The 25,284-nt window shown below is 38.1% G+C and overlaps 2 protein-coding genes across 2 annotated transcripts in view; one reads left to right on the top strand and one right to left on the bottom strand.

The window, feature by feature from the left end:
* ETFDH (electron transfer flavoprotein dehydrogenase) overlaps positions 1–2,312 on the top strand; it is a 33,858-nt gene extending 31,546 nt beyond the window's left edge. Inside the window, exon 13 of the mRNA XM_045464424.1 lies at positions 242–2,312. Coding sequence (XP_045320380.1) covers positions 242–405 — 164 coding nt within the window. The 3' untranslated portion in view covers positions 406–2,312. The remainder of the gene's footprint in view (positions 1–241) is intronic.
* PPID (peptidylprolyl isomerase D) lies at positions 1,153–14,571 on the bottom strand. Its single transcript, XM_045464439.1, has 10 exons — positions 14,357–14,571; positions 12,982–13,122; positions 10,432–10,538; positions 8,293–8,481; positions 7,272–7,394; positions 7,022–7,128; positions 5,141–5,282; positions 2,314–2,400; positions 2,173–2,215; positions 1,153–1,423 (listed from the first exon to the last, which is right to left on the bottom strand). Exons 1-10 carry the CDS (start codon positions 14,439–14,441, stop codon positions 1,335–1,337), a joined length of 1,113 nt encoding a protein of 370 aa, XP_045320395.1. The 5' UTR covers positions 14,442–14,571; the 3' UTR covers positions 1,153–1,334.
* Positions 14,572–25,284: the final 10,713 nt, after the last annotated feature.

The raw sequence follows: 25,284 nt of genomic DNA, 5'->3' as shown, positions 1-25,284 counted from the left end.
AGATCATGACCTGAGCTGAAGTCGGCCGCTTAACCGACTGAGCCACGCAGGCGCCCCTTTTATCTATAATTTATACTAACAGCAATGGCACACACCAAGATCTTCATAATATTCTCTATGGGTAAACATTCAGAAAACAAACCTTTAAGGTTTCTGTAGTGTTTGCAGGGGTTCAATTTCTACGTTTGAATTTTAAAAGTCAAAATACGCACTTCATAGTATTATTTATTTTTCCTTACAGGAGTTTATGAATTTGTACCTTTGGAACAAGGTGATGGATTTCGGTTACAGATAAATGCTCAGAATTGTGTGCATTGTAAAACATGTGATATTAAAGATCCAAGTCAGAATATTAACTGGGTGGTACCTGAAGGCGGTGGAGGACCTGCTTACAATGGAATGTAAACTGCAACTGATTTCATTTGCAGGCACTTGTGAGAGTTTCTTTAAAATGTATGGCAAGCTAACTAAACATTTAGAAGTCAACAGGTTGTCAAACTATCTTACCACATATTACTGATCAGAATGTTCATAAAATTATCAACGAAATAAAAATTTTATACTTACACCTAAAATTGTCCCATAAAAAATTATGAATACGCCTCTTACATAAAACCTTATCAATAAGGTAGCATCTGCTTACCTCTTTAATTCTTCAGAGATTCAGTACCAATAGCAAATACACTATTGGCCTTTAATGTATATTGCACTTGTCAAATTCAAGACTTCAAGTATAAACGTATTATTATTCTAGACCAGAGGTGAGCATCCAGCCCACCACTTTTCTTATGAATAGTTTTATTGGAACACAGCCATGCCCAGTGGTTTACATACTGTCTGTGGCTACAACTGTAGAACTGAGTAGTTGTGACAGATGATAATGGTCCACAAAGCCTAAAATATTTACTCTCTGGCCCTCTGGATAAAGTCTGCCAACCCCTGAACATGTATATCTGTATTATATGTAAGTATAAAAATGCCAACAAAAACCAACCACAAAGAAATATATCAAAGAATCAAGGGAAACAGTATACAAACTTAAGCTTTAATCTGTTTATCCAACAGATGTATCTTTAGGAGATTAGAAACAGGCTGGACACCATTATTCTTTGTAACTAATGCAGAATAGCCATTAAAAAGAACCAACTTCACTGTATTTTGTAACACCATTTTATTAAGAGTGAACCCTTTTCAGTATTCCTAAACTGTAAACAATGAGAAACTGAAGTATCAAAGGAAACACATCAGGGATCATCTATAACAGACAGAAACCTTTAAATTTTCTTATTGCCTTTATACAATCAATGCATATGTAAGTAAAACTGAATTCCTTATTAGGCAAACATTTTTGCATATGCTGCCTTCTCTTTATCTTTCTGTGCCTTTATCTTTTGTTTGACTTTCAGCAATTCTGCCTGGATAGCTGTAAAATAAATATGTAAATAGGAGTTATTTCTCAAAACATCCAAAAAATGAGGATGCCCAACAAACTGATGTTTTAGTATGACAGTTAACGCCCCCGCCGTTGATAAAACTCTTCTTGTCCATAAAGTAACTGAGCTCTATTAACAGAATATTTTACTGAGCAAACATCACACAAACACAAAAACCATGAAACATAATTTTAGAAGATTGTCAATTTGAAAGCAGTGCCTTTCCTATTTTACTTTAGTAATAAGAAACTGAAGATATATTTTAATACCTAGGCCTACCATCACTATTTGTAGCAGGCATTATTTGAAAAACAGATTTTTGTGCTCTAACTTTCCATAGCTTTCCTAAAACATATCCAGTAACTAGAATACTTATATTATGGCCTCATTCAGCTTAATGAATGGTCCCAAACATTAAATTCATCATAAATACTTTATCTTTTAGTGCTGTGCTTTCAACTAGAATTACAGCAATAGGAACCAGATCTCAAATGATATGATAGAAAAATAGTATTCAGATGTGTGAAAATCAATATTCTGAAGAGAGACCAGAATGTAAGCTCCTTGAGAGCAGGGATCTTGACGTTCACTGCAGTATGGCCAATGCCTAGCCCAATAACAGACATTCTGTAATATATGTTGAACAAATAGGTCTCTAAGTGGCAAAAAATACAATGGTTTATGAAGGTGAATTCTTACAGGACAAAATGAAGTTTCACTATAAAAAGTACAAACTTACCTTTATCTTCTGGTGCTATCTCCTGAGCTTTCTTAAGATCAGCCTTTAATTGAAAAAAAAAAAAAAACATTTAAAGAAATTAGATGTATGATTTATGAAGGTGGTTGTCTAAAAAAATTAAAATTTAGAACAAAATTTTACCAAAGCTTGATCGTATTCTTTTAATCCTTGCCATCCTTGAGCTCTACGGTACAATGCTTTCGTATTTGATGGGTCTATTTCAAGAGCCTACAAAAAAATTGTAAAATTAATATTTTTATCTAAATATTAAGAATTAAATATATGTGCTAGATTTCAATTTACTGCCAGTCAGCTACAAATCAACCCTTTACTGCTCTGTGATAATGGAGTTGGATGAACCCTGTAAATACCCTCTGCCAGCCGGCACATTACATTTTGTCAGTAGAGGGCACTAAAGGGACACGGATGAGAAAAGCTGTTTCTCTTGCAGGTTCCAGTGCATTTCTCTTGGGCTCCTGCACTGAACTTGGTCAACAGCACTACTTGGTCAATAGGAGCTCCCTGCAGGCAACTTCCCTAAGCACTACAGGGAATCACAAGTATGGTACCCATTAAACTTCTCTGCCACCAGTAAGTCACAGCTATGCCCTCTCCAATGAAGTACGGATCTCAGCCTAAGGGCCCTTAAGAGGTGACTTTTCCTTGAGGCTCCATCCCAGCTCCATATATTTATATATGGCAGACAGATATATATCTGCTATTCCCATATTCTTCAGAATTCTCTTTACTAGCCAATCCCTCATTATTCCAATCTCCTCTTACATGTACTTTTATATTAAACTTTCTCTTTTCAAATTACTATATAGTTTCTATCTCCTGATTGGACCCTAAATTATCAGAGAAAAACATGAATAAAAATTTGTTACACTCTTTACTTGCAATCTATGAGTTTTTTTAAGGAGCAGTAGTTAACACTTAATAGGTCTCTGCTCTGAAACAAACATTTTAGAAATAACCTATTTTGTTTATTCACATCTTCTAAAGGTCAATACTAAGATCTTACTGCAAAAGGCTTATTATCTGCCTCACAAAGGTCCAAAAGAAATCCAGAGCTGGGGCACCCGGCTGGCTCAGTCAGTGGACCATGCCACTCTTAATCTCCGGGTCAGGAGTTCAAGCTCCGCATTGGGTGTGGAGACTACTTTAAAAAAAAAAAAAAAGAGGGGCGCCTGGGTGGCTCAGTTGGTTGAGAGACCGACTTCGGCTCAGGTCATGATCTCATGGTTTGTGAGTTCAAGCCCCGCATTGGGCTCTGTGCTGACAGCTCAGAGCCTGGAGCCTGCTTCTGGTTCTGTGTCTCCGTCTCTCTCTGACCCTCCCTCACTCATGCTCTGTCTCTCTCTGTCTCAGAAATAAACATTTAAAAAAAAAAAGAAAGAAAGAAAAGAAACCCAGAGTGAAGACCAAACTTTTCCTTGGATAAATTTTTTCCTGTTGTATGCTCCCTTCTAAATATATTAGCCCTTATTCTACCTATCCTACCAAATTAGTATCTCATTAAAAAAAAAAATTTTTTTTCAAGTAATCTCTACACCCAGCATGGGACTCAAAGTTACAACCTCAAGATCAAGAGTCACATGCTCTACCAACTGAGCTAACCAGGCACCCCAGATCTCATTTGATTTCTACTTACTCTGGGCATAGCTGATTTAATTACATTGCTTAATGTGCAAAATACATAAAAATTACTGGAGATGGGTCTTTCTAAAATACACAGTTTGGAAAATTTTTCAACTATGCAATAGGAAGAATGTCATAATTGCTCGATTAAGGAGGGAATGCTGCCACCTATCTAGCTTTATCAGTCAGTATCCCTGGATGTCCCCATGAAGACAGGTGACCTTTGAGTGTCTCAGTAGTAGCCATTCTCCCTATGTAAATCCTGATGACCCTAAATTGAAACTGACTCCCTCTTCAGCCAAATAAAAAGTTCCTTGAGAGTATGAGTCTTTTAACTGAAACACCTAATCTCGGGGTGCCTGGGTGACTCGGCTGGTTAAATGTCTGACTTGGTTTTGGCTCAGGTCATGATCTCATGATTTGTGAGTTGGAGCCCAGTTCAGGCTCTGTGCTGACAGTGCAGAGTCTGCTTGACATTCTCTCTCTCTCTACCTCTCTCTCTCTGTCTCTCTCATATCTAAAAAAAAAAAAAAAAAAAAAAAACACCCTATCTCTGTTAGGTGCTTAAAATATGCCCAATACTGTGCTAAATGTTCTTACATGTTATATAATCTTTGTAACAATTCCATAAGGCAAGTATTACTTTCATTTAATATAAAGATGTTGGGGCATCTGGGTGGCTCAGTCTGTCAAATGTCTGACTCCTGACTTCAGCTCAGGTCACGAGCTCACAGTTTGTGGGTTTGAGTCCCGCATCAGGCTCTGTGCTGACAATACGGAGCCTGCTTGAGAGCCTCTCCCTCTCTCTCCTCCCCTTCCCTTCTCATGCCATCTCTCTCTTTCTCTCTCTCTCTCTCTCTCTCTAAAAATAAACTTTAAAATAAGCAAATAAATAAATAATAAAGATGTTAAAACTCTCTAAAATTAGGACTTGCCCAACACAAAGTTAGTAACAGAAGTCTAACAAAAACACCCAAGTCTGATTGGCTCCACAACCCATAATCTTAATCATTCCTGGCTTTGTCTTCCAATACCTAGCACACAATAAGTGCTCAATATGTTAAAATGAATAAATGAGCTGATACTGTGCTCTGAAGGGAAAAGGAAAATATCTTCATTGGTATTAAGTTACATAATGTATAAGCTAAATGAATGGATTAACAGGAAGAACTGAAAGTCCAAAGTATTTAGAGATAAAAGAACTTTTTCATCGAGTCTCATTAGGTCCTATGTAATAAAATATATTAATGTATATTAAATTGTTTTTGTTCAAGTTGATAAATCATAAACCAACTCCTTCAAAAAGTCTGATGTCAAAGAGACTTACCTCCAAACAACTGTCAATTGCTCCCTGCCAATTTGACATCTTCAGTTTACAAGCACCAATATTCAGCACGCAGCTTAAAGCTATAGGTTGCAGCTTCAATCTGTCTGCTTTCTCAATAACAGCCTTTGAACCTTCCACGTATCTGGAGAATACATTAATAAAGTTGGCATGTAACGCCACATACGACTTAACCTGCTCCTTCAACTATGTCAAAAAGTATTATGTCACTTCTGATATAAAAAGCTCATCAAATGCTAATATTAATATTCTTAATGATCACAATTTTATTTTCCTTTAGAAGATTTATTTTTATTTGTTCCAACTTTTTCCTCAAAAGTGTTCAAAGAAACCAATTTAGCAACAATCCCCAAATCTAAAGATAATCATGCACTACTAACATGTCCCAATTTTTAAAACTCACAATCTCCATTATTTACGTTCCAATGTAATTATGTTTGGGCCAAGGTTCTCACTGTAGGAGAGGGTATAGAATGAGTTGACTTTGAACTGTATTTTAATACAGCTGACTTTGTTGACTTTGAACTATTGACTTTGAACTGTATTTTAATACAATTCTTAGCTCTGCCCACGGAAGAAGGCCCAGAAATGATGAGCACACCTGGCTCTTAGAATCTGGTTTCTAAAATCAATCCCCCAATAAAAAGAGCCAGGGCTCCTTGGAGAAACTGCTAATACCAAATCAAGAAACAAGATGAACATAGAACACCTTGTGAAAGCAAGCAAGTGCTCACAGACTAATAGGAACATGTCAAACAGATACAGGAAGGGGGCTTCCACTGGACAAATTGGAACCCTTTGAACATCAAAAAGAAGGAGAGTACAGTAACAAGCTGAACTGGGAAAAAAAAAAACCAAAAACACAGATCTACAGTGGTACTAAAAAGGGAGGCGGGGCAGAGGGAAGAGGCTCTTTCAAACATTAGAATGCCAGCTATGAATGATAAATTAGAAAATCAGTTCTGTCACCATCAATGTAATAACTGATTCGGGCAAAGATCTTCAATGATGCTAACACCCACTGGATGAAAGAAAGATTAGGAGCTGGATATTTACACAATCTCACAGGATCACTTCACAAAGTACTTATTATTTACAAAAGGAAAAGGTACTTTTATGACACAAGCATCTGGCTAATGCCACTGTAACCAAATGCCAAAACTCAAAATAGGCCAAATTGACATGTGCTTTCAGGATGTGGTATCATAGGAAATATTCAACACCACCGATTTAAGTGGTCTTGCCAAAATATTTAACCTCAAAATAATCTTGAGGGAGCAAACAAATACAGGTGGTATTCCATAAAACAACTGACTTAAGACTGCACAAAATACAAATGACTTAGAAAACCTAATGTAAAATAGGAACTACCAAAGATTAAAGGAGACTAGAGACACAAAACCAAGTGAAATAATTAGGGAAATCTGCACATGGATTACATATTAGACAATATTATTGGATCAATATTATTCTGGGGGTCTTTTTCAGTGGTCCAGAAGGTTATGTGAAAGCATGTTTTTGATTCTTAGGAAGTATCTGCTAAGCCATTGAAGGGGTAAATGTCATGGTATCTGTAACTTCCTTTCAAAATGATTCTACAAAAACAAATGTAGCAAAAGTTAAAAATTAGTGAAAACAGGTAAAGGTACATGAGTATTCACATACTATTCTTTCAATTTTCCTGTATTTTGAAATTTTCAAAATAAGAAGTTAAAGGAAACAAAAGAAATGCAACTATTTCAACACACCTGGTTATTATTCTACAAAGTAATTTTGCCCAAAAGACAATAAACAACTCTGAATTTCAATTTATAATTCAAGTTACAAGTTATTAAAATTAACTTACTAAAAATATTTTATTACCTTAAAACTTTTGTATATTTTTTAATGGCCATCTCCCAATTCTGGGATTTGAAAAAAGTATTTCCAATATTTTTTAAGTCTTCTGTTATTAGTAAAATTTTATCTACCTGTATAAAAAAAAATACAAATATGTTGCATTTTAATAATTAATGTAGCTAAATGCTAGGTTCTATCATTAAGACAGACTGATACAAAGCTCAAAATTTTAGTACTATTTTTAATAAAGTTTGACTAATCTGAAAGTACTCACGTCTTTTAAATCTATATCTGCATCCTCAGGGAAATCTGGATGACTGTCACCAGAGCCATCTTTTGGGAATATGCCCCAATCATCCCCTTCCTTCAATTCTCCGCATTCTGCAATAACGCACAACTGTAAAAATAATCCTAAATTGTAGAGGTGCACTACCATATTAATGAGATTAAAAACAAGAGATCTAGGTTTAAAAGCTATACAGGTATAAGTTATGTGCAACACTGTCCATGTCACTTCTAAAATGACAGATTGACAGAAGTCTCATCTATCTGCTCTGATTACAATAATGCCCTTTATATACATTCTACTATACAACGTCACTATTTTATGAAAGTGTTTTACTGCTATTTAGCGGCTCAGTATACAGAGAATAGTTGGAAATGTTATCATTTTCTATATAATTTTCTTTCGGTGAGACATGTCCTTTCAAGTTTACTACTGTTTCCGTCATACAATGAGAAACAGTCTATCTCCTCTAAGTATTTCAGTTTCCAGCTCCCACACACAACCCTGCCAACTAGGTTAGGTAGTATTCTGGCCACTGTGATTCAAGGACATGTAAAATACGAGGTTCTTTACAGAGTTATATAATCTAGTCTAAACCCTCAAGTAATTTATACAGGATGAGGAAACATGCCAAGAAAACTTAAATAACAAGATCAAGGCCAAACCACCAGTTAAATGGCAGAGTCTAGACGGGATTCTTGGTTTCCTGTCCTCTTCCTACTATGTACTACTGTACATACTGATTCAAAGTTTTGCAGGTATAGAAAGAGTTAAGAAACCTACAAAAAAATCACCAAAATTGAAGTTGAAATAATAAAAATCTCCTTATAAGCTACCCTAATCTCATCTTTCCCACTGTAGAAAAGTTTTAAAAAAAAAGTGGCAATCCAAGCTTCAATACCAAAAGTCATCCTAACATTCTCCCAACTAATAATCACCTGATCCTTTTACTTATGTTTAAGGCAGTGATTAAGATAACAAGTATATCTCACTATAACTTTTTACTTACTTTGGCAGGTTTTTCACCTTTCACTTCTACATTTTCCAGTATCCTTGCCACACCCATTCCTTTAATTACTTGACCAAATACCACATGTTTCCCATCCAAATGAGGAGTCGGAACTGTTGTGATGAAGAACTGAGAACCATTTGTATTGCAGCCTGCGTTTGCCATGCTCAATAAACCTTCCTGGTCATGCTGTAGAAATAAAAATCATTAAAAGAAAACCAAGGTTAGTGGTCCTAGTCTGAATTATTCTTTCACTGACCATTCACATAAAACTAGGGCAGGCTTTAATGTTACTCAGAGCAAACAATGTAATTTTATTTTGTATAAATTGCAACCTTTAATCCACAAACATGGGGCACTTAATCACTTTTTAGACCTTAAGAAAAGTTTATGAAACCAAATAAAATAATGAAAACAATGGGGGGGCAGGTTTCTAAACAGGCCATTTTGAGAACATGTTTGTATCTCAACTTAAGATGAAGATGCTGCATTATGGAAATCTAATGATTGTACTCTGCCCTCTTTTCATAAGGAATGCTCTCTTCTGAGAACAGGGAACAGTCTGAGAACAGGAAACAGTCTTCCCATTTTTATGAGCCTACACTTTGATTCCTCCTTTACACATCAATAAAGTGGGAACAGTGATGGGACATTCAATTTAGACAAAATATTCGTTAGGTGCTTTCCTAATCTCAGAAGAATCCAAACAGGGGCACCAGGGTGGCTCAAGTGGTTAAGCATCCAACTCTTGATTTTGGCTCACATCATGATCTTACAGTTTGTGGGATCTAGCCCCAGGTCAGCTCTGTGCTGGCAGCGTGGAGTCTGCTTGAGATTCTCTCCCCTCTCTCTGCCCTGACCCCATGCACGTGCACGCGCACGCGTGCGTGTACACACACACACATAAACACACACACACGCATGCTCTCAAAATAAATACATAAATAAAACTTAAAAAACAAACAAACATCATGGCTTTCACTCCAGGTGAATCTTCAGAGAACCATTCCAGAGAATGACCTAAACAAACTGCTGCATACATTTCAAAATCAAATTTCTACTTGGCATCAACCTATTCAAAGATTCTATGAAACCCAATGTCTTCATCTTTCCACTTTATCCTTAGGCTTTCTAAATTTTTGTCGGGTCATGCAAAGGCTGAGGAAAGCCTTTGTCTTTCCTCACTCATATCCTTCAAACTGGCATCTATGTTTTAGTTCCTGTCTAACCAAGTCTTGGCCACCCTGCAAGGCCCAGTTTAAGTACCCATTCCTCTTCAATGTCTCCCCTAATAATTTAGAATATATAAATCATACCTGTCTCCTAGAATATATAAAGTCTCAATCAATTTAGCATTAATTTGCATATTATTTATTCTCCAGTTGTCCCATGTGTTTTAATCTTGTCTTCCTGGTAAGATCTTAAATTATCATCAAAGCCATTCATTTTTATAAACCCTCTGGTGCCAGTGACAGTACTAAATACATACAATTGCAGCCAATGAATACTGTTTAAAAGACTGATGACAATTTCTTTTCAAATTATCCTAATTACCTTGCTCATATTCCTCATTTCCAAAGATATTACTTTACTTTTGTACTTACGTGTCCCTTCTTACAACTTGAATGATGCAATATACCCCAATTACATCTTGGGAAAATGAAGATAAGAAGGCACAGGCACCACTAATGTCCTCTAGGAGCTTGGACATGAACATATCCGTTACTTTGCAAATCCCCTGACATCCTGGATATTAGCGATGGTTTTGTTGCTCTTCAAATTCAAGCATAAAGATGCACAAGTTACCATCCTTCTCATAATGAGAACATTTTTCCTGGAAACAATTCTGCCATATGGTGGCCACTCTTAAAAACTCATTGGCTTTACTGAAGTATGTAAACCTGGATCTCACAGGCATAACCATTGTATTTTTGCCAAATAAAATTAGTGGATCAAATTTTTCTATATTAAAAATAGTAAATATATATTAAATATATATTTACAAATATGATACCTTTTACAAGAAAAGGAGAATCTAAGCACACGTTGAAACATTTATTGGTTCTTAGTCCAACAAGTATCCCAGACATCTAATAACCTTTACTATTAGCAATAAACATTCCCTTTTGCCCACTTTACCTTATAATAGAAATTTTCATCTTCAAATTTTTCACCATAAATACTTTCTCCGCCTGTCCCATTTTGATTTGAGAAGTCTCCACCCTGAATCATAAATTTCTTAATAACTACAAAAAAGGAAAACAGCTATTAGAAACTAAAATATGGATGACTATAGTAATGTTAACTAATGAACATGTAATGAGAAAGATGAACTTCCTAAAACATGACTCTAGTCTTAGCACTCTCCTGTCTTTCCCCACCCATCCCCACAACTCCAAACTCTTAAAAGACTTTTCATAGTCTGAGTCCAAACTACTTTTACTGCCTGCTCACTCACTAATACTCAAAGAATTAGTTCAAATGGCACCTCCTTATGAAACTGTCACTGAGACTCCCAAGTTGGATCTCATCAATTTTCCTCCCACGGCATCTTGATTCTACCTTTACAACACATATTATAATGATCTGTCTCTTCTAGGAAACAATTTCTTAAGTACAGCAACTGCTTTTCACCATGCACATGGCTAGGCACGTTACTCATTAAAGTCTACTAAATAAGATCAATTATTCTGAGATTTGTTATACAATAATGGAAGTACTTTAGCAAGTATTACCACTTGGTGTCAAAGGTTCCCAAGACCACCTCCATGTTCAGACATTTTCTAGGATTCATGGGCCTCAGCATTTGGTTGCATTACAATAATGTAATAAAGATACACAACTAGATGATAAAAGAAAAAGATAATAAACAGAGTCTGGAGGAATCCATGTGCTTCCTTACACTCTCTTGCTTCTATGAGAGGTCATATAGCACATTCTTCCCCCAGCAAAAAAAAAAAAATGCAGCAACATGTGCACAATGTTGTTGCCCATTACAGACTCATCCAGGGTTTTCATCAGGGCTGATCATGCAGTTACTCTCTACCTAGCCATGTACCAAAATTTCAGACTCTCAAAAGGAAATCAGATGTTCAGCATAAATCAAAGTGTGTATACAAACAATCTAGGCACAGTAAACCATCATTATGATTCAGGGAATCGTTCAAGTGCCAAGTTCCTAAACTCCAGCTAATGGCCATCCTACAAGCAAACCTTTCTAAGGAAAGCAGTCTCAGGCCTCCTACATCAACTCTCTTCTGAATACTACATTCTATTAGTATATTTTAGTATTTTATTAAACATAAATGTAAAACATTTAAATATTTTATAATCAACAATTTTTTCCTAAGTTTCTTTTAAAAATACTACTCATGATTATGCTTTAACTTATTTATTCATTAAGCAAATATTTATTGAGTGCCTATTTAATAACTATACTGTATGCTGAAGACAAAACGATGAAAAGATTTAGTTCCTGAATTCATGGAACCTAGAGCCTACTAGGGAACCATCGAATAATCACTAAACAAAGGGTGACAGGCATTGTGAAGTGTCATCTTTTGATTAAAATAATACCAAGACACTGAATCTTTCAATCAGCTACAGCCTTCCCAGGCAATCCTGTCCACTACTAGGTATAACTTTTTTGTCATCAGTCAAGCTAAAGTCTGCTTCTTGGGGCATGCATGTGGATGGCTCCATCGGTCAAACATCCAACTCTTGATCTAGCTTAGGTCGTGATCTCAGTTTGTGAGTGTAGCTGTAGGCGCAGAGCCTGTTTGGGATTCTGGGACTCTCCGTCTCTCTCTCTATGCCCCTCCCCCGCTTGTGCTGCACACACACATGCACTATCTCTCAAAATAAATAAGTGAACTTTAAGAAATAAAAAATAAAAATAAAGTCTGTTTCTTTATCATAGCACGCCCTTTTTTCTCAATCTAATCCCACTGGTGTGAAGAGCCAGATGTCTGGTGAAGCTAAGGCATTCCATTTCTAAGTAAACCTTAGCACACTCTCAGAATTCCACTTTTCACAGCCCAACCTTTATGAAATTGAGCTACTGCCTCAGATGTCAAAGCATCCTCCTGAAACCAGCAGTAATTTTTAACTTTCACTCTTTATCACTTGGTATTTTCTTCCCTAATGCCTACAGAATTATTTACGAGAATCAGATTCAAGGGGCACCTGGGTAGTCCAGTTGGTTAAGCGTCCAACTCTTGGTTTCAGCTCAGGTCAGGAACCATCCCACTGTTTGGGAGTTCGAGTTGCACATCAGGCTTTGTGCTGATAGCCTGCTTGAGATTTTCTGTCTCCCTCTCTCTGCTCTTTCCCCACGTGCACGCGCACACACACACACTCTCTCTCTCACACACACACACTCTCTCTCTCAAAAATAAGCATTAAAAGGGGCGCCTGGGTGGCGCAGTCGGTTAAGCGTCCAACTTCAGCCAGGTCACGATCTCGCGGTCCGTGAGTTCGAGCCCCGCGTCAGGCTCTGGGCTGATGGCTCAGAGCCTGGAGCCTGTTTCCGATTCTGTGTCTCCCTCTCTCTCTGCCCCTCCCCCATTCATGCTCTGTCTCTCTCTGTCCCAAAAATAAATAAACGTTGAAAAAAAAAATTAAAAAAAAAAAAAAAAAAAAAAATAAGCATTAAAAAAAAAAGAATCAGATTCAAATTTTTACACATACTTCGATGGAAAGGACATCCTTTGAAATGGAGAGGTTTCCCAGTGGTGGGTCCAATGCCTTTTTCTCCTGTACACAATGCACGAAAATTTTCTGCAGTTTTCGGTACAATATCTGCAAACAATTCTAAGACAATTCGACCAACTAAAATAAAAAATGAAATTATGTCAGTATGCAAACAACCAAATATGCAAATGATAAAAGGGGAGCTGGTAAAATTCTAGTGACTGAAATACCAAGTTCTCTTTTTTGGTCATTTTTCTAACATTCAAATTTAGTCTAATGTTAAGTGTCATGTATCTTAATGAATCTGAAGCAATTACTTTTCTACATCTTAACAAAGGATCATAAGTACAGTAGTCAGAAGATTAACACCATATAAGGGACACTATGAAGTGCAAATGGTTTTAAATTCTGAGTAATTTCTTCTAACTTGTACTCAGAAATTATAACCACCAAGTAACCAATAGGAGAAAATTAAATATCCTTTGAGTGGTCAGGTTGGCTGAATTTTAAGTATAGCTGTAGCCTCTGTGTTCTATGGAATCTGCCTAATGCAGCCGCTCAAGCAAAAATGTGAAGTTGTTCCCATTTTAGACAGCTCCTAAGGCAGGTAAAATCTCGCGCTAATTTCAAAACAAAATGTACATGTGCGTCCATAATCATCCACGGGGTCCCTAAATCCTCATGTGTCCGTTAGTATTTGCGTTAACACAGCCTAGCCCCACAAACCTAACCCGTTCTACAAGAGCAATTCAGTTACAAATCGATACGCTAATTCACAAGACCCTAGGAGCTTCGGAGCCGCTGACGTAGCCTAGGCAACCACATTGCTACATTGAGCTCCTTTTTCCCAATGCCAAAACAGAAAATATTCACCAATCTGACGGTACCTCTAAGTTAAAAATAGGTAATTAGAAAAACCAACAAACAAAAGTCGCTCTATTTATAAACCACATGGCAGCTGCTGATATATATCTTGCGTGGCAAAAGACATGGCGTGACCGGAACTCAACAAACGCCTATCACAGTTTTCTGAATGTCCCACTACATACATAAAACAACCTTATTTCATGCCTGCTTGATGCAAGGTGGCGAGGAAGTACAACCAAATCAGGAGAGATAAACTAAAGGCCGCCACAATCCCCAAACCAGAAATTTCCAGAAACTTCCGCGCGACCGATGGTATTGGTACAAGGGCGCGGGCTCCACCCAGCCTTGGAAATCAGTATTTGTTCCAACAGTCCAGTCTAGGGAGCCATCCCCTTCGCATCACAGTGCAGCCCCTGGCCGAACCGCACGCCACCCTCGGAGTCGCCCAAATCCTGGTAAGTCCAGCTTCCTCGGGGCCACTCCCCAAGTAGCAGACTCTGCTCACCTCGCTCCCCTCCGATGTCCACGTCAAAGAAGACTCGGGGGTTACTGGGGTTGGAGGGCTTAGTCTGGGGGGACGGGTGAGACATACTGAATTGCAGATGCGCTTGGGAGCGAACTCAGACAATCTCGTGGACGCCCAGCACCTTCGACCCCAAAGCTACTTTCTCCGCGACGATCTGTCGGCGGCGCTGAGGAGCTACTTCCGGTGTGAGGTCGGGAAGCCGCGCCCTGACTTCCGGCGCCTCCTCCCGGCGTCGTTTCCGCGCGCTGGAGCTCGTGCGCGTTCTCTGTAGTTCTCTTCCTTGTGCTTTCTCGCTTTTCGCCTACTGAATTTGCAGCCCCGATCGTTTTTATTGTTTTCGCACGTGTTTCATCGCTTTTCCTACCACGGTAGTGTAAAAAAGCTTTGGAGACCGTCCTCTCCATCCCAGCCTCAGGTCTGCCGCTAACGGATGAGTGACTGCTTCTCTGAAACTCATTTTGCTTGTCTGGAAAATGGGACAAAATGCTCACCTTGGGGGGTCGTTTTGAGGATTGAAACGTAAATTGCTTAGCACAATGCCTAACACAGCCTGGTGGTAGCTAATCAATAGTGGCCATGTTATTACTGCCTTATTGTTAGAAGTTACTCTTAATATTAACATTTTTACTGATGACTGTGAAGCTGAACGTCCAGAAAAGAGCAGTTTCGTTCCCTGATAAAACTGTGTTATAGTCCAGTTTCCCCTTATGGGAATTTGTGTAAAGATTTTACCTAGTCATAGGAACATAGACTCACCTCTGATCAAGCCTAATTTTGGAGAGAACCGGTATGTCCTTTAGCACTTTGTGATATTCCAGTTGTTCATTATTCCATCTATCCTCTCCCATTAGAATTACTCTGCTAGGACAAGAATTTAGTTTTGTTCATTGCTTTATCCAGAGCACTTCTAACAGTGTCCAGCAGGTAGTAGGTGCTCAATAAATTGTTTTGAATGAATGAATGAGTTATGCAGAATGCTAACAAGAAATTTTATTTCCATGTGTCTTTGTGTATGCTTTGAGAAGATTATCAGTGCTTCCTGCTGACCCTTTCAAGTTCCAGCACATTAAAACTAATGTAAAATCTTAATTCCTTACCAGTTGACATCCTTGAATTCCATGGTGTTGATTCTTTGTGGTTCCCTGAGGATCAAGTAAGCTCAGCACACAACTCATGAGTCCTTTGATGAATATGAATCAAAATAAATTGTTCTCTAATCCATTCTCATTTCCAGGCTGCAAATGGCAATTTACAGTTTGTCTCAAATATCAAAACATAAATTCACATTAAAAGTTTTCTACTCCTCTAGCTTAAAGGTAGCCTTTAGCTTATTATTCTGAGAATTGTCACTTTTACGCCATAACCTCCTAACCATTATTATCATTATGAATATCATTGTGATTAACTACTTAGGATAGTTAAGCACTTCTGTGCCATCAGGCTTTGGGGTTCAAATTCAATCACTAATTAACTTGTGACTTTGGACAAGTTACTTAACCTCTGTGTGCTTCAGTTCCCTCATTGGTAAATTAGGATAATGATAGGTATCTCTTAAGTTGTTTTTTTTGTTTTGTTTTGTTTTTAAGCTCTACACCCAGCATGGGGCTTGAACTTGGCAGCCCCAAGATCAAGTGTCGCATGCTCTACCGTCAGCCATCCAGGTGCCCTTTCTTGAGGTTTTTATGAGGATTAGGTGAAGAATTATTTAGATGTTTTAGTATCAGAAACATAGTACTCAACAGGTATAAGCAATTATTAATTATAAATAGCTAATACCTTATTAAAATAATAACATACTTCAAAATGAAAGTTCAAACTGCAAAGGTGCTTTGAGGATACCTCTGCATTCTCAGAAAATATAACGTGATTCTTCCTGTTCTACAAGTTTCTGAGTGTAAAAGACTAAATGTTCTCTCACTGTGTCTAGATTTTTCACAGTAAAGTAGCAGCTTTATATAAACTGTCACATTCCTAGAACGAACTTGGGTAACAGAATCATACCTTTCAAAACCACTCCAGTACTGATCTCTAGTGAAAAGATAAATCCTTCTAGAAGACAACCTGTCCCATCGTCCGCTTAACTAAAACAGAGCTTCAGAGTTCTGAAGTCTTGCCTGTGTGCAGAAACAAAGAGCAAGCGGCATGCACTATTTCTTAGGGCTAAGAACATAATTTCATCTGAATAGAGGGATGAGTATTTGTCTAAGAGCTCTATTATTATTTCTGTCTGTTCCTCATAAGTGTGGTAGGATAATATTCATAGATCATACCCCCCATGCAGTATTCTGCTTTCCGATCTCTTTGCCCCTTACTCCACCCAAACAAACAGCTAGGCTCTGTACTCGTTGCTTTAGGAGAAATATGTGACAGCAAAGAAAACAGAGGGTAAACCAGTTTTCCTGGCTTTGGAGTTCTAAAAGTTTTGGCTTTACAGGAACAAAAAAGACTCCTGGCATAGCAAGAGATTTGGACAAAACATCTTTTGTAAGAGCATGGCTTTCCACTTGCAAAAAAAATAATAGTAGGAGTAAAACTCAAATAAACAAACTCATCCCCTATCCTGGAGACTTGGGGGGTTGGATGGTAGAGAGGAGAGTAAGAGGGGAGGCAATGGTGGTGCAGATTTCCATTGTCTCAGAGACAAGAAGTCTCTGAACCATCTTCCCCAGTCACATCCCTGAGAAATCCAGCAAACCTCCATAGATGGGTTTATGAGATCTGAGAGCAGAGCAAATATGTGCCTGGATTCCTGAATACAGCCTCAGGAAGGCAGCAAGCCCCAGAGAGAATATGGATTGCCCCAAAACTAGCTGCAACACTAGACATTATCAAGTTTAGATCCAATCCCAAGAGGAGAAAGTAAGATACCAGAAATTGGCAAAGATTATGGCATTATCAACCCTTTGGAATAGACCATTCAAAATTGAACTTAAAGTGAGTAATAGAAAAAAAAAACTTTTGTTTCACACATCTGAGTTCATACCTTTATATGGGCATAGACTGTGGATCATTGAGATCCCAACTAGGAGCCAGACAAGTTTGAAATAACACCCAACCCCTTTATCAAAGGTAAGATGTCAGAAAGGACACCAGAGTCTGGGAAGAAAGTTTCAGGATCCTGTCTGTTGAGAGTCAGGCTCTGACAGCAAAACTGAACTCCAAGAGGCTAATCTGCAACTCCTTACGGAGACTAAATGATTCTGCTTCTAAAGGAGGCATTGGTGTTGATGAGATACTAACGTGTAGGAGAGAGTCCTAACCAAGAATCTCTACTCTGACAGATCAGAATGGAAAAGCAACTCTCAAAGCTCTGCCTGCTAAAATTTATGAGTAAGAATAATTGTAATTTTTCTGAGCTGGAACATTGAACCCAAGGAAGACAGCAGATGCCACCAGGGGACAGTAGAGTCTCTGCCACCAGCAGAAATCATCCCACAGATGGAAATAGTGCAGTGGACTTTGCGCCTGAGAACTCCTAAAATGATAAGAATCATCTAGGAGCTGGAAGTGATGTGATCAAAAAAGGATATTGAATATTAATTTAGAGTTTGCACGTATTATTTTTCTGAGGAGTAATAATAAGATTAATTTTAACTGTTTTCAGTTGTGAGATGTGTATTTATCTAATAGAACAAAATTAATGATACAATGATTTAACAAAACCATTGTTCAAATCCTTAATATTCGTGGAGCTCCTGGGTGACTCAGTCAGTTAAGTGTCCATTTTAGGTTCAGGTCATGATCTTGTGGTTCATGAGTTCGATCCCCGCACCGACCGGGCTCTGCGCCATCAGCGGGATTCTGTCTACATCTCTCTGCCCTTCTCCTGCTCTTGCACTCGCTCTCTCTCTCTCTCTCTCTCAAATAAGTAAACTTTTAAAAAATCTTTAATATTCCTTTCCTCCAAGGAAAAAAAAATTAGCTTAATCTAAAAGTACATCCTTAAAATGGATTTTATTATGACTATCACAAACACAAATAATAATAACTAGGCCCTATTGATCATTGCTATGTGCCAGGATCTCTGCAAAGTGCTTTACATGCTTTATGTTAGTTAATCCTCAAAATAACTCTGTGTCAGAGGTAGTAGTCTTATTATCCTATTTTATTTATCAGACAGATAAGTGCTGAAGAGGTTAAGAAAGTTGCTTGATATGATTCCAAAGCCACTTTCCTATGTGCTAGAAAGATAGAACCTGATGATCTATCTTTAAATATATAAGACTTAGATATTGTGTAAGAAATACCATGATATGTAAATGATCCTTGAGCTCCTCATGGCATTAACATTGGACTTGTTTTATCCTTACATAATTTAGCTTTGATCTGGCATCCTAACACGGATTAGGCTTCTCTGCCTTCTGAGAGATATTCTATATCTATAGAATGTGAAGCGAGAAGAAACATTTTTCCATAGAAAATGAGAGCAGTAATAAAATTTCCTCCTAATCACTTTGCATGGAGGTTGGAGAGTTGGTGCCAATCTACTGGATCTCCGTGAATTTCCCTAATTTGAGGCAGAGATTGAAGGCAAAAGAAACTAATAGTAGATATGCAAGTAACAAATCCTGATGGCTCTGACAGAAGGGTTATACTAAGTAGAAGAGTTTATAGAGAAAGGGTGTGTTACTTTCTATTGATTGACAGACACTTTTATGACATGCTAAGCAAGCCAATGTAGTATTTTTCATAGGTTAACGTTAAAATATTTGCATTTTAAAGATTATTTTGGCTCTAAAATGGAGAATAAAACCAAAGGGAGTCATAATGGATGTAAGGAGGGCAGTGAGGCAGTTAGTATTTTATACTGAAGTGATGATAGTAAAGATGGATGAAAACTGATGGATGAGAAAGGCACATGGGGAGTATGTATAAAATGAACAGTTCCAAATAATAGATTGGATATGGGACGTGACCTAGAAGAATGGATGGAGGATGACATCTGGCTTTCTGGGACACACAAGTAGATGGGTGGTAAGGCTATTTACTGGGATGGGGACACTGGAAGAAGATGATAATTTGAGTGGAACACGGTAAGTTTGGATTTGGACTCGTTGAGTCTCAGGTGCCTCTGAGACATTCAAGGAGAGATGTTGAATAGTTAATTGGATATATAATAGAAGTCTAAGAGATAGAAATTTAGGTAACATTAGTATACAGATAATTTCACGAGGACAGGTGTGATTGCTGGGGGAAGAGGGTAGGGAACGAGTAAAGAAGAGGTCCTAGGACAGAGCCTTGAGGAACTGCAGGATTTAAAGGCCAAAGAGAGAAAGATATGTCTGTAATGGAGGCAAAAAGGAAAAGTAAGAAGACAAACCAGCAAGAGAATGTTGTATCATGGAATCCAAGGAAAGAGTGTTTCAAGGAGAGAGTGGAAAGCAGATTGACTGGTAAAGCTGGGAGGTTAAGTAAAAAAGGGATTGATAAACATCCACTGAATTTAGTGACATGGAGGTCACTGGTGGCATTGCGGAGACATTTATAATCAATGGCATTGTATCTCTAATGAAATAATTTGGGTTTATTAATGTCTTAAATGCTTAATATTGACATTTATTCTGAATAATCTTAGTATTATTTTTAATGTCCTTAAATTTACTGAAAATGATAAGTACAATATAGAATTCCTCTAGACCTATAAATGTCTTTGGAAAAAGAATTTTTCTCCACAGTGAGATCCAGTTCCTTTGGCAGAATGATTTGTGGGAATTAAAAGTAAAAGTAACATTACTGAATACGTACAGTGGGCCAGATACTTTTACATATCTTATAAGTTATCTTCTGTATCCTAATGTCAATGCCAACCACTCAAAATAAGTACTGATTAACTGGTGGTGACAGTTTGAAGTTTAAAAAGATGAGTTGGTACATGGAAAGTTTTTTGTTTCTTTTTTAAGTTTATTTATTTATTTAGAGAGAGAGAGAGAGAGGTAGAATCCCAAGTAGGCTCCACAATGTAAGTGCAGAGCCCCACTCTGGGCTCAAACTCACAAACCGTGGGACCATGACCTAAGCTGAAATCAAGGGTCAGGTGCTTAACTGACTGAGCCACCCAGGCACCACTGGCACATGGAAGTTTTTGAGTCCTCTTTCCTATATCCTGTCCCACCAAAGTTGCTGTGTTCAAACCTGAGCTCTGGGCTATAAATTCCCACACTCAAATTACATCCTTTGTAATGGGAAGTGGGTGGGAGGGGCAGAGAGAGAGGGAGAGAGGATCCCAAGCAGGCTCCACACTATCAGTACAGAGCCCGATGCAGGGCTCCAACTCACCAATCGTGAGATTAAGACCTGAGCTGAAATCAAGAAACAGACGCTTAACTGACTGAGCTACCCAGGCACCCCTTCCCTGTTCTGTTTAAAGATACCATAGGCTAGAAATACTTAAAGGCATCTGGCACACAGTAGGTACTCAGTAATGTTCATTGTCATAATTTGTCTATTCTCCCTCCTATCTTTCAAATGATGTCTCTCAAACCCGCCTCCCCTCCTATTCAGGACCTTTCAAACTTAAATGAAATAGTTATTAATGGGTCTGCCATTTCTAGGTTCTCCCCTAATTTATAAGAAGAGCATAAATAACATGATGGATAGTGTTCCCGATAATACCAAAAGCACAGAATGTACTACTCCCCCAGGTCTTTTCTTTTATTGACCCTCAAACAAAAATGCAAATGAACATGTTGTTAAGTCATTTTTACATGTGGCCAGAATAGTGCTGTCTATCCAGGTGTACAGATTTCTAGAACTCAAATTTGAAGGATGGATATATTTAGTGAGGTCATAGGACTTCATGGTTATAATGCTCCTTATGCAGTTCCTGCTGCCTTTCACTTGTTATCAGCTAAGTTTTTAATAGTCTCTGCATTGTAGCTACATCATTGAGATCACTGCTGACAATGTGAAATGAAAAGTTTCTGTGCTGTTGATTGAAGAGTAATTTAAGTGCCCTGGGTACCAGACCAGTGGGCAGCAAAGAAATGAGTTTGTATTTTTGCCCACAGAAAGAACGTCTCACCTTGTTAAAGAGGAACGTTTTAGAAGGGGTTATGACTTTTCTCAATTTGCAGCAGTGGATCTATTTAGATTCTGGAACTCTGTTGAGAGCCCCAGAAATCTGTACTACAAAGCATCATCGAAAAACAGACAGGGGCGCCTGGGTGGCGCAGTCGGTTAGGCGTCCGACTTCAGCCAGGTCACGATCTCGCGGTCCGTGAGTTCGAGCCCCGCATCAGGCTCTGGGCTGATGGGGAGCCTGGAGCCTGTTTCCGATTCTGTGTCTCCCTCTCTCTCTGCCCCTCCCCCGTTCATGCTCTGTCTCTCTCTGTCCCAAAAATGAATAAACGTTGAAAAAAAAAAAAAAAACAGACAACCTTGGCTATAAAAAACTGTGAGTGAGGCTGGTGTTTCAATCCCATTTCACAGAGGAAGAAACTGGCTGAGAGGCTAAAGAATGTGCCTCCAGGCCAAACTATCAGAGTTGTGCGTGCTCTTATTGCAGGCCATAAAACATGCCCCTTAGGTCAGAAAAAAACATTTCTCTATTACTCTATCTAGATGTTTGGGAACATCTGCCAAAGCTAACAACTTTGGTTTTATTATTAGTGATGTGAATTGTTGCTGAATCGGTAGCCAACAGATTCAGTTGCTTCTTGAATATTCCCCTAGAAGTGATCATTGGACCAAGCTGTTGGAAGGAGGCTGCAGTTACTTAAAAAATAATGAATCTTTTAAGCTTAAAATGAGGCATTTAGAACACAATTATTTATTACACTATTAAATTGGAATTTTATCTAGGAAAATAATTCCTCTGTATTCAGATTTTTGAGACATGCTGGATAAGAACTCTAATCATTTGATTTACTTTTATATTTAATAAAACACTCAAGGGGCGCCTGGGTGGCGCAGTCGGTTAAGCGTCCGACTTCAGCCAGGTCACGATCTCGCGGTCCGTGAGTTCGAGCCCCGCGTCAGGCTCTGGGCTGACGGCTCGGAGCCTGGAGCCTGTTTCCGATTCTGTGTCTCCCTCTCTGTCTGCACCACCCCGTTCATGCTCTGTCTCTCTCTGTCCCAAAAATAAATAAACATTGAAAAAAAAATTTTTATAAAACACTCAAATATAATAAAGTGATAACATTTGCTGACATACTTTCATTAGTAGTGTAACATCTACTGGAAAAAATGGTCTTTATTCAGCAGACATTAGTATGAGGATAAAAAGTAGAGTTACTGTTTTACAGGAGTTCACTGTTTGCTAAAAGAGACAGATTGTTATAGTATATGTATAGTGTAGAGGTGGATTTAAGACACTGTGAAAAAAATTGGGAGATCCAACTTTGGAGATCTCTAACAATTTCACAGGCAAGATGCCATATGATCTAAGCTTTCTTACATTCTGGAAAATACTTTACCAGACTGTGAGATTAGAGTCTAGAGGGATACATGTTAATATGATATATCTATAGCATAGCTTAAAAACTATGTCTAAGAAATTAAAAACCAGAGAATGTATTATCACCAAAGTATGTGGGAGAACAAGATATTAATAGTAGAGTATCTGATAAGAATGACAAACCTAGCTGTGCATTCTATTGAGAAAGAAGCTAGGGCAGCCTGATCGTCTAAATACATACAAGTAAAATGGAAAAAGAATTCTCCATTTGTTCTCAATTCATCCAAATTTACTCAAAACTCAGAACTATAAGCAAACTCAATTGTAAATAAAGAAATGATTCTAAAGTATGCTCGGTATTTTATTTCTTCGTCAAATTCTAGTAATGTCTGGGGTGCCTGGGTGGCTTAGTTGGTTAAGCGGCCAACTTTGGCTGAGGTCATGATCTCACAGTTTGTGGGTTCGAGCCCCTCGTTGGGCTCTGTGCTGTCAGCTCAGAGCCTAGAGCCTGCTTCGGATTATGGATCTCCCTCTCTCTCTGACCCTCATCTGCTCAAGCTTGTTCTCTCTCTCTCTGTCTTTCAAAAATAAACATTAAAAAAATAAAAAATAAAAATCCTCTTAAAAACAGTCTAGTAATGTTTTAGTATATGTGCTGCTGAAGCGAGCACAAGTCTAGTAATGTTTTAAATGACACCCTTTATCTACCAAAACTCCAATTGCACAATGACTAACAGGAGACATTTGCATTTGTATACAGAAAACTTTTCCTTCTAACCATGTTTATTGCATAAGTAGATTTTTAAAATTACCAATAGTTTAATACCTTTATGAGAAATGTAAATGATAACAGACCCAAATCATAAGACTTCATGGGCTAAAAGAAATGTCTTTACAATTTATAGTAAGACCAATTTTCTTGTTCAAACTTACCTCATATATTACAAAACTTGTAGTAGTATTTAGTTTTGTTTTGTTTTTTTTAATTTTTTTTTTTTAACGTTTATTTTTGAGACAGAGACAGAGCATGAACGGGGGAGGGGCAGAGAGAGAGGGAGACACAGAATCGGAAGCAGGCTCCAGGCTCTGAGCCATCAGCCCAGAGCCCGACGCGGGGCTCGAACTCAGGGACTGTGAGATCGTGACCTGAGCTGAAGTCGGACGCTTAACCGACTGAGCCACCCAGGCGCCCCAGTATTTAGTTTTTTAAACAGCTGGTTTTTAAAATTTTCTGGATATCTTATTTCACTGCAAAATAATTACAATGAAGTTGGAATTTTATATATATAAATGCTAATATGTATTGCATGCTTACTGCGTGATGAGTTTTCTATATACTTCATATTGATTTATTTTTTTTTTTAAAGATCTTATTTTTAAATAGTCTCTACACCCAATATGGGGCTCAAACTTACAACCCTGAAGTCAAGAGTTGCTTGCTCTACCCACTGAGCCAGCCAAGCATCCCTATATTGGTTTATTTTTATTATTTTTTAAATTTTTGTTAAAGATTTAAAAATTCTTTTTTAGGTAATCACTACACCCAGTGTGGGGCTTGAACTTACAACCCAAGACCAAGATTTGCATGCTCTACCAACTGAGCCAGGCAGGACCCCATATTGAGTTATTTTTAGAAAATAAGTTACACATTCACAGAATATAATCAAAGAATGAAAAAAACATGTAGTGAAAAGTTTCCGGGACATTCAGGAAATTCTTACACAATTTCCACCAGGAAATTCCAGCTGTAGAGGACATCAATGCTACCATTTCCTGAGTGTTTTTCTTGAGCTTTTCTGTGATTATAGTGTTTTTCTTGAGCTTTTCTGTGATTATACGAGCAAATGTATATATGTGTCATGTACTTTCCATCACCTGTTTATATACATTGCTTCTTCTAATTACCAATAATATATTTGGGTAATATCCCATTCAATAATAAAAATATTTCCTTGTTTGGGGCACCTGGGTGGCTCAGTTGGTTAAGCCACGGACTTTGGCTCAGGTCACGATCTCGCAGTTCACAGTTTGTGAGTTCGAGCCCCACAACAGAGTTCGAGCCTCTGTCAGCACAGAGCCTGGAGCCTTCTTCAGATTCTGTGTCTCCCTCCCCCTCTGCCCTTCCCCCATTTGTGCTTGTGCTCTCTAACTCTCTCTCTCTCTCTCTCTCTTTCTTCCTCTTTCTCTCTCGTAGAAATAATAAATGAATAAACTTTAAAAATATGTCCTTATTCTTTTTTTAATGTTTATTTTTGGGAGAGAGAGAGACACAGAGAATGAGCGGGAAAGGGGCAGAGAGAGAGGGAGACACTGAAGCAGGCTCCAGACTCTGAGTTGTCAGCACCGAGCCTGACTCCAGCCTCAAACTCATGAACTATGAGATCCTGACCTGAACTGAAGTCAGACACTTAAAGGATTAGCCCCCCCAGACACCCCATTTTCTTGTTCAAATTTTTGCAGCGTGGTCTTTGATTGCATGGTCCAAAACAGTCCTTTGTAGATGGAAATTTAG

This window comes from Leopardus geoffroyi, chromosome B1 (assembly GCF_018350155.1).
Source record: "Leopardus geoffroyi isolate Oge1 chromosome B1, O.geoffroyi_Oge1_pat1.0, whole genome shotgun sequence".
Taxonomy (NCBI): domain Eukaryota; kingdom Metazoa; phylum Chordata; class Mammalia; order Carnivora; family Felidae; genus Leopardus; species Leopardus geoffroyi.
The sequence above is the reverse complement of the archived record's forward strand: the minus strand, read 5'-3'. Positions and strand labels throughout refer to the sequence as shown.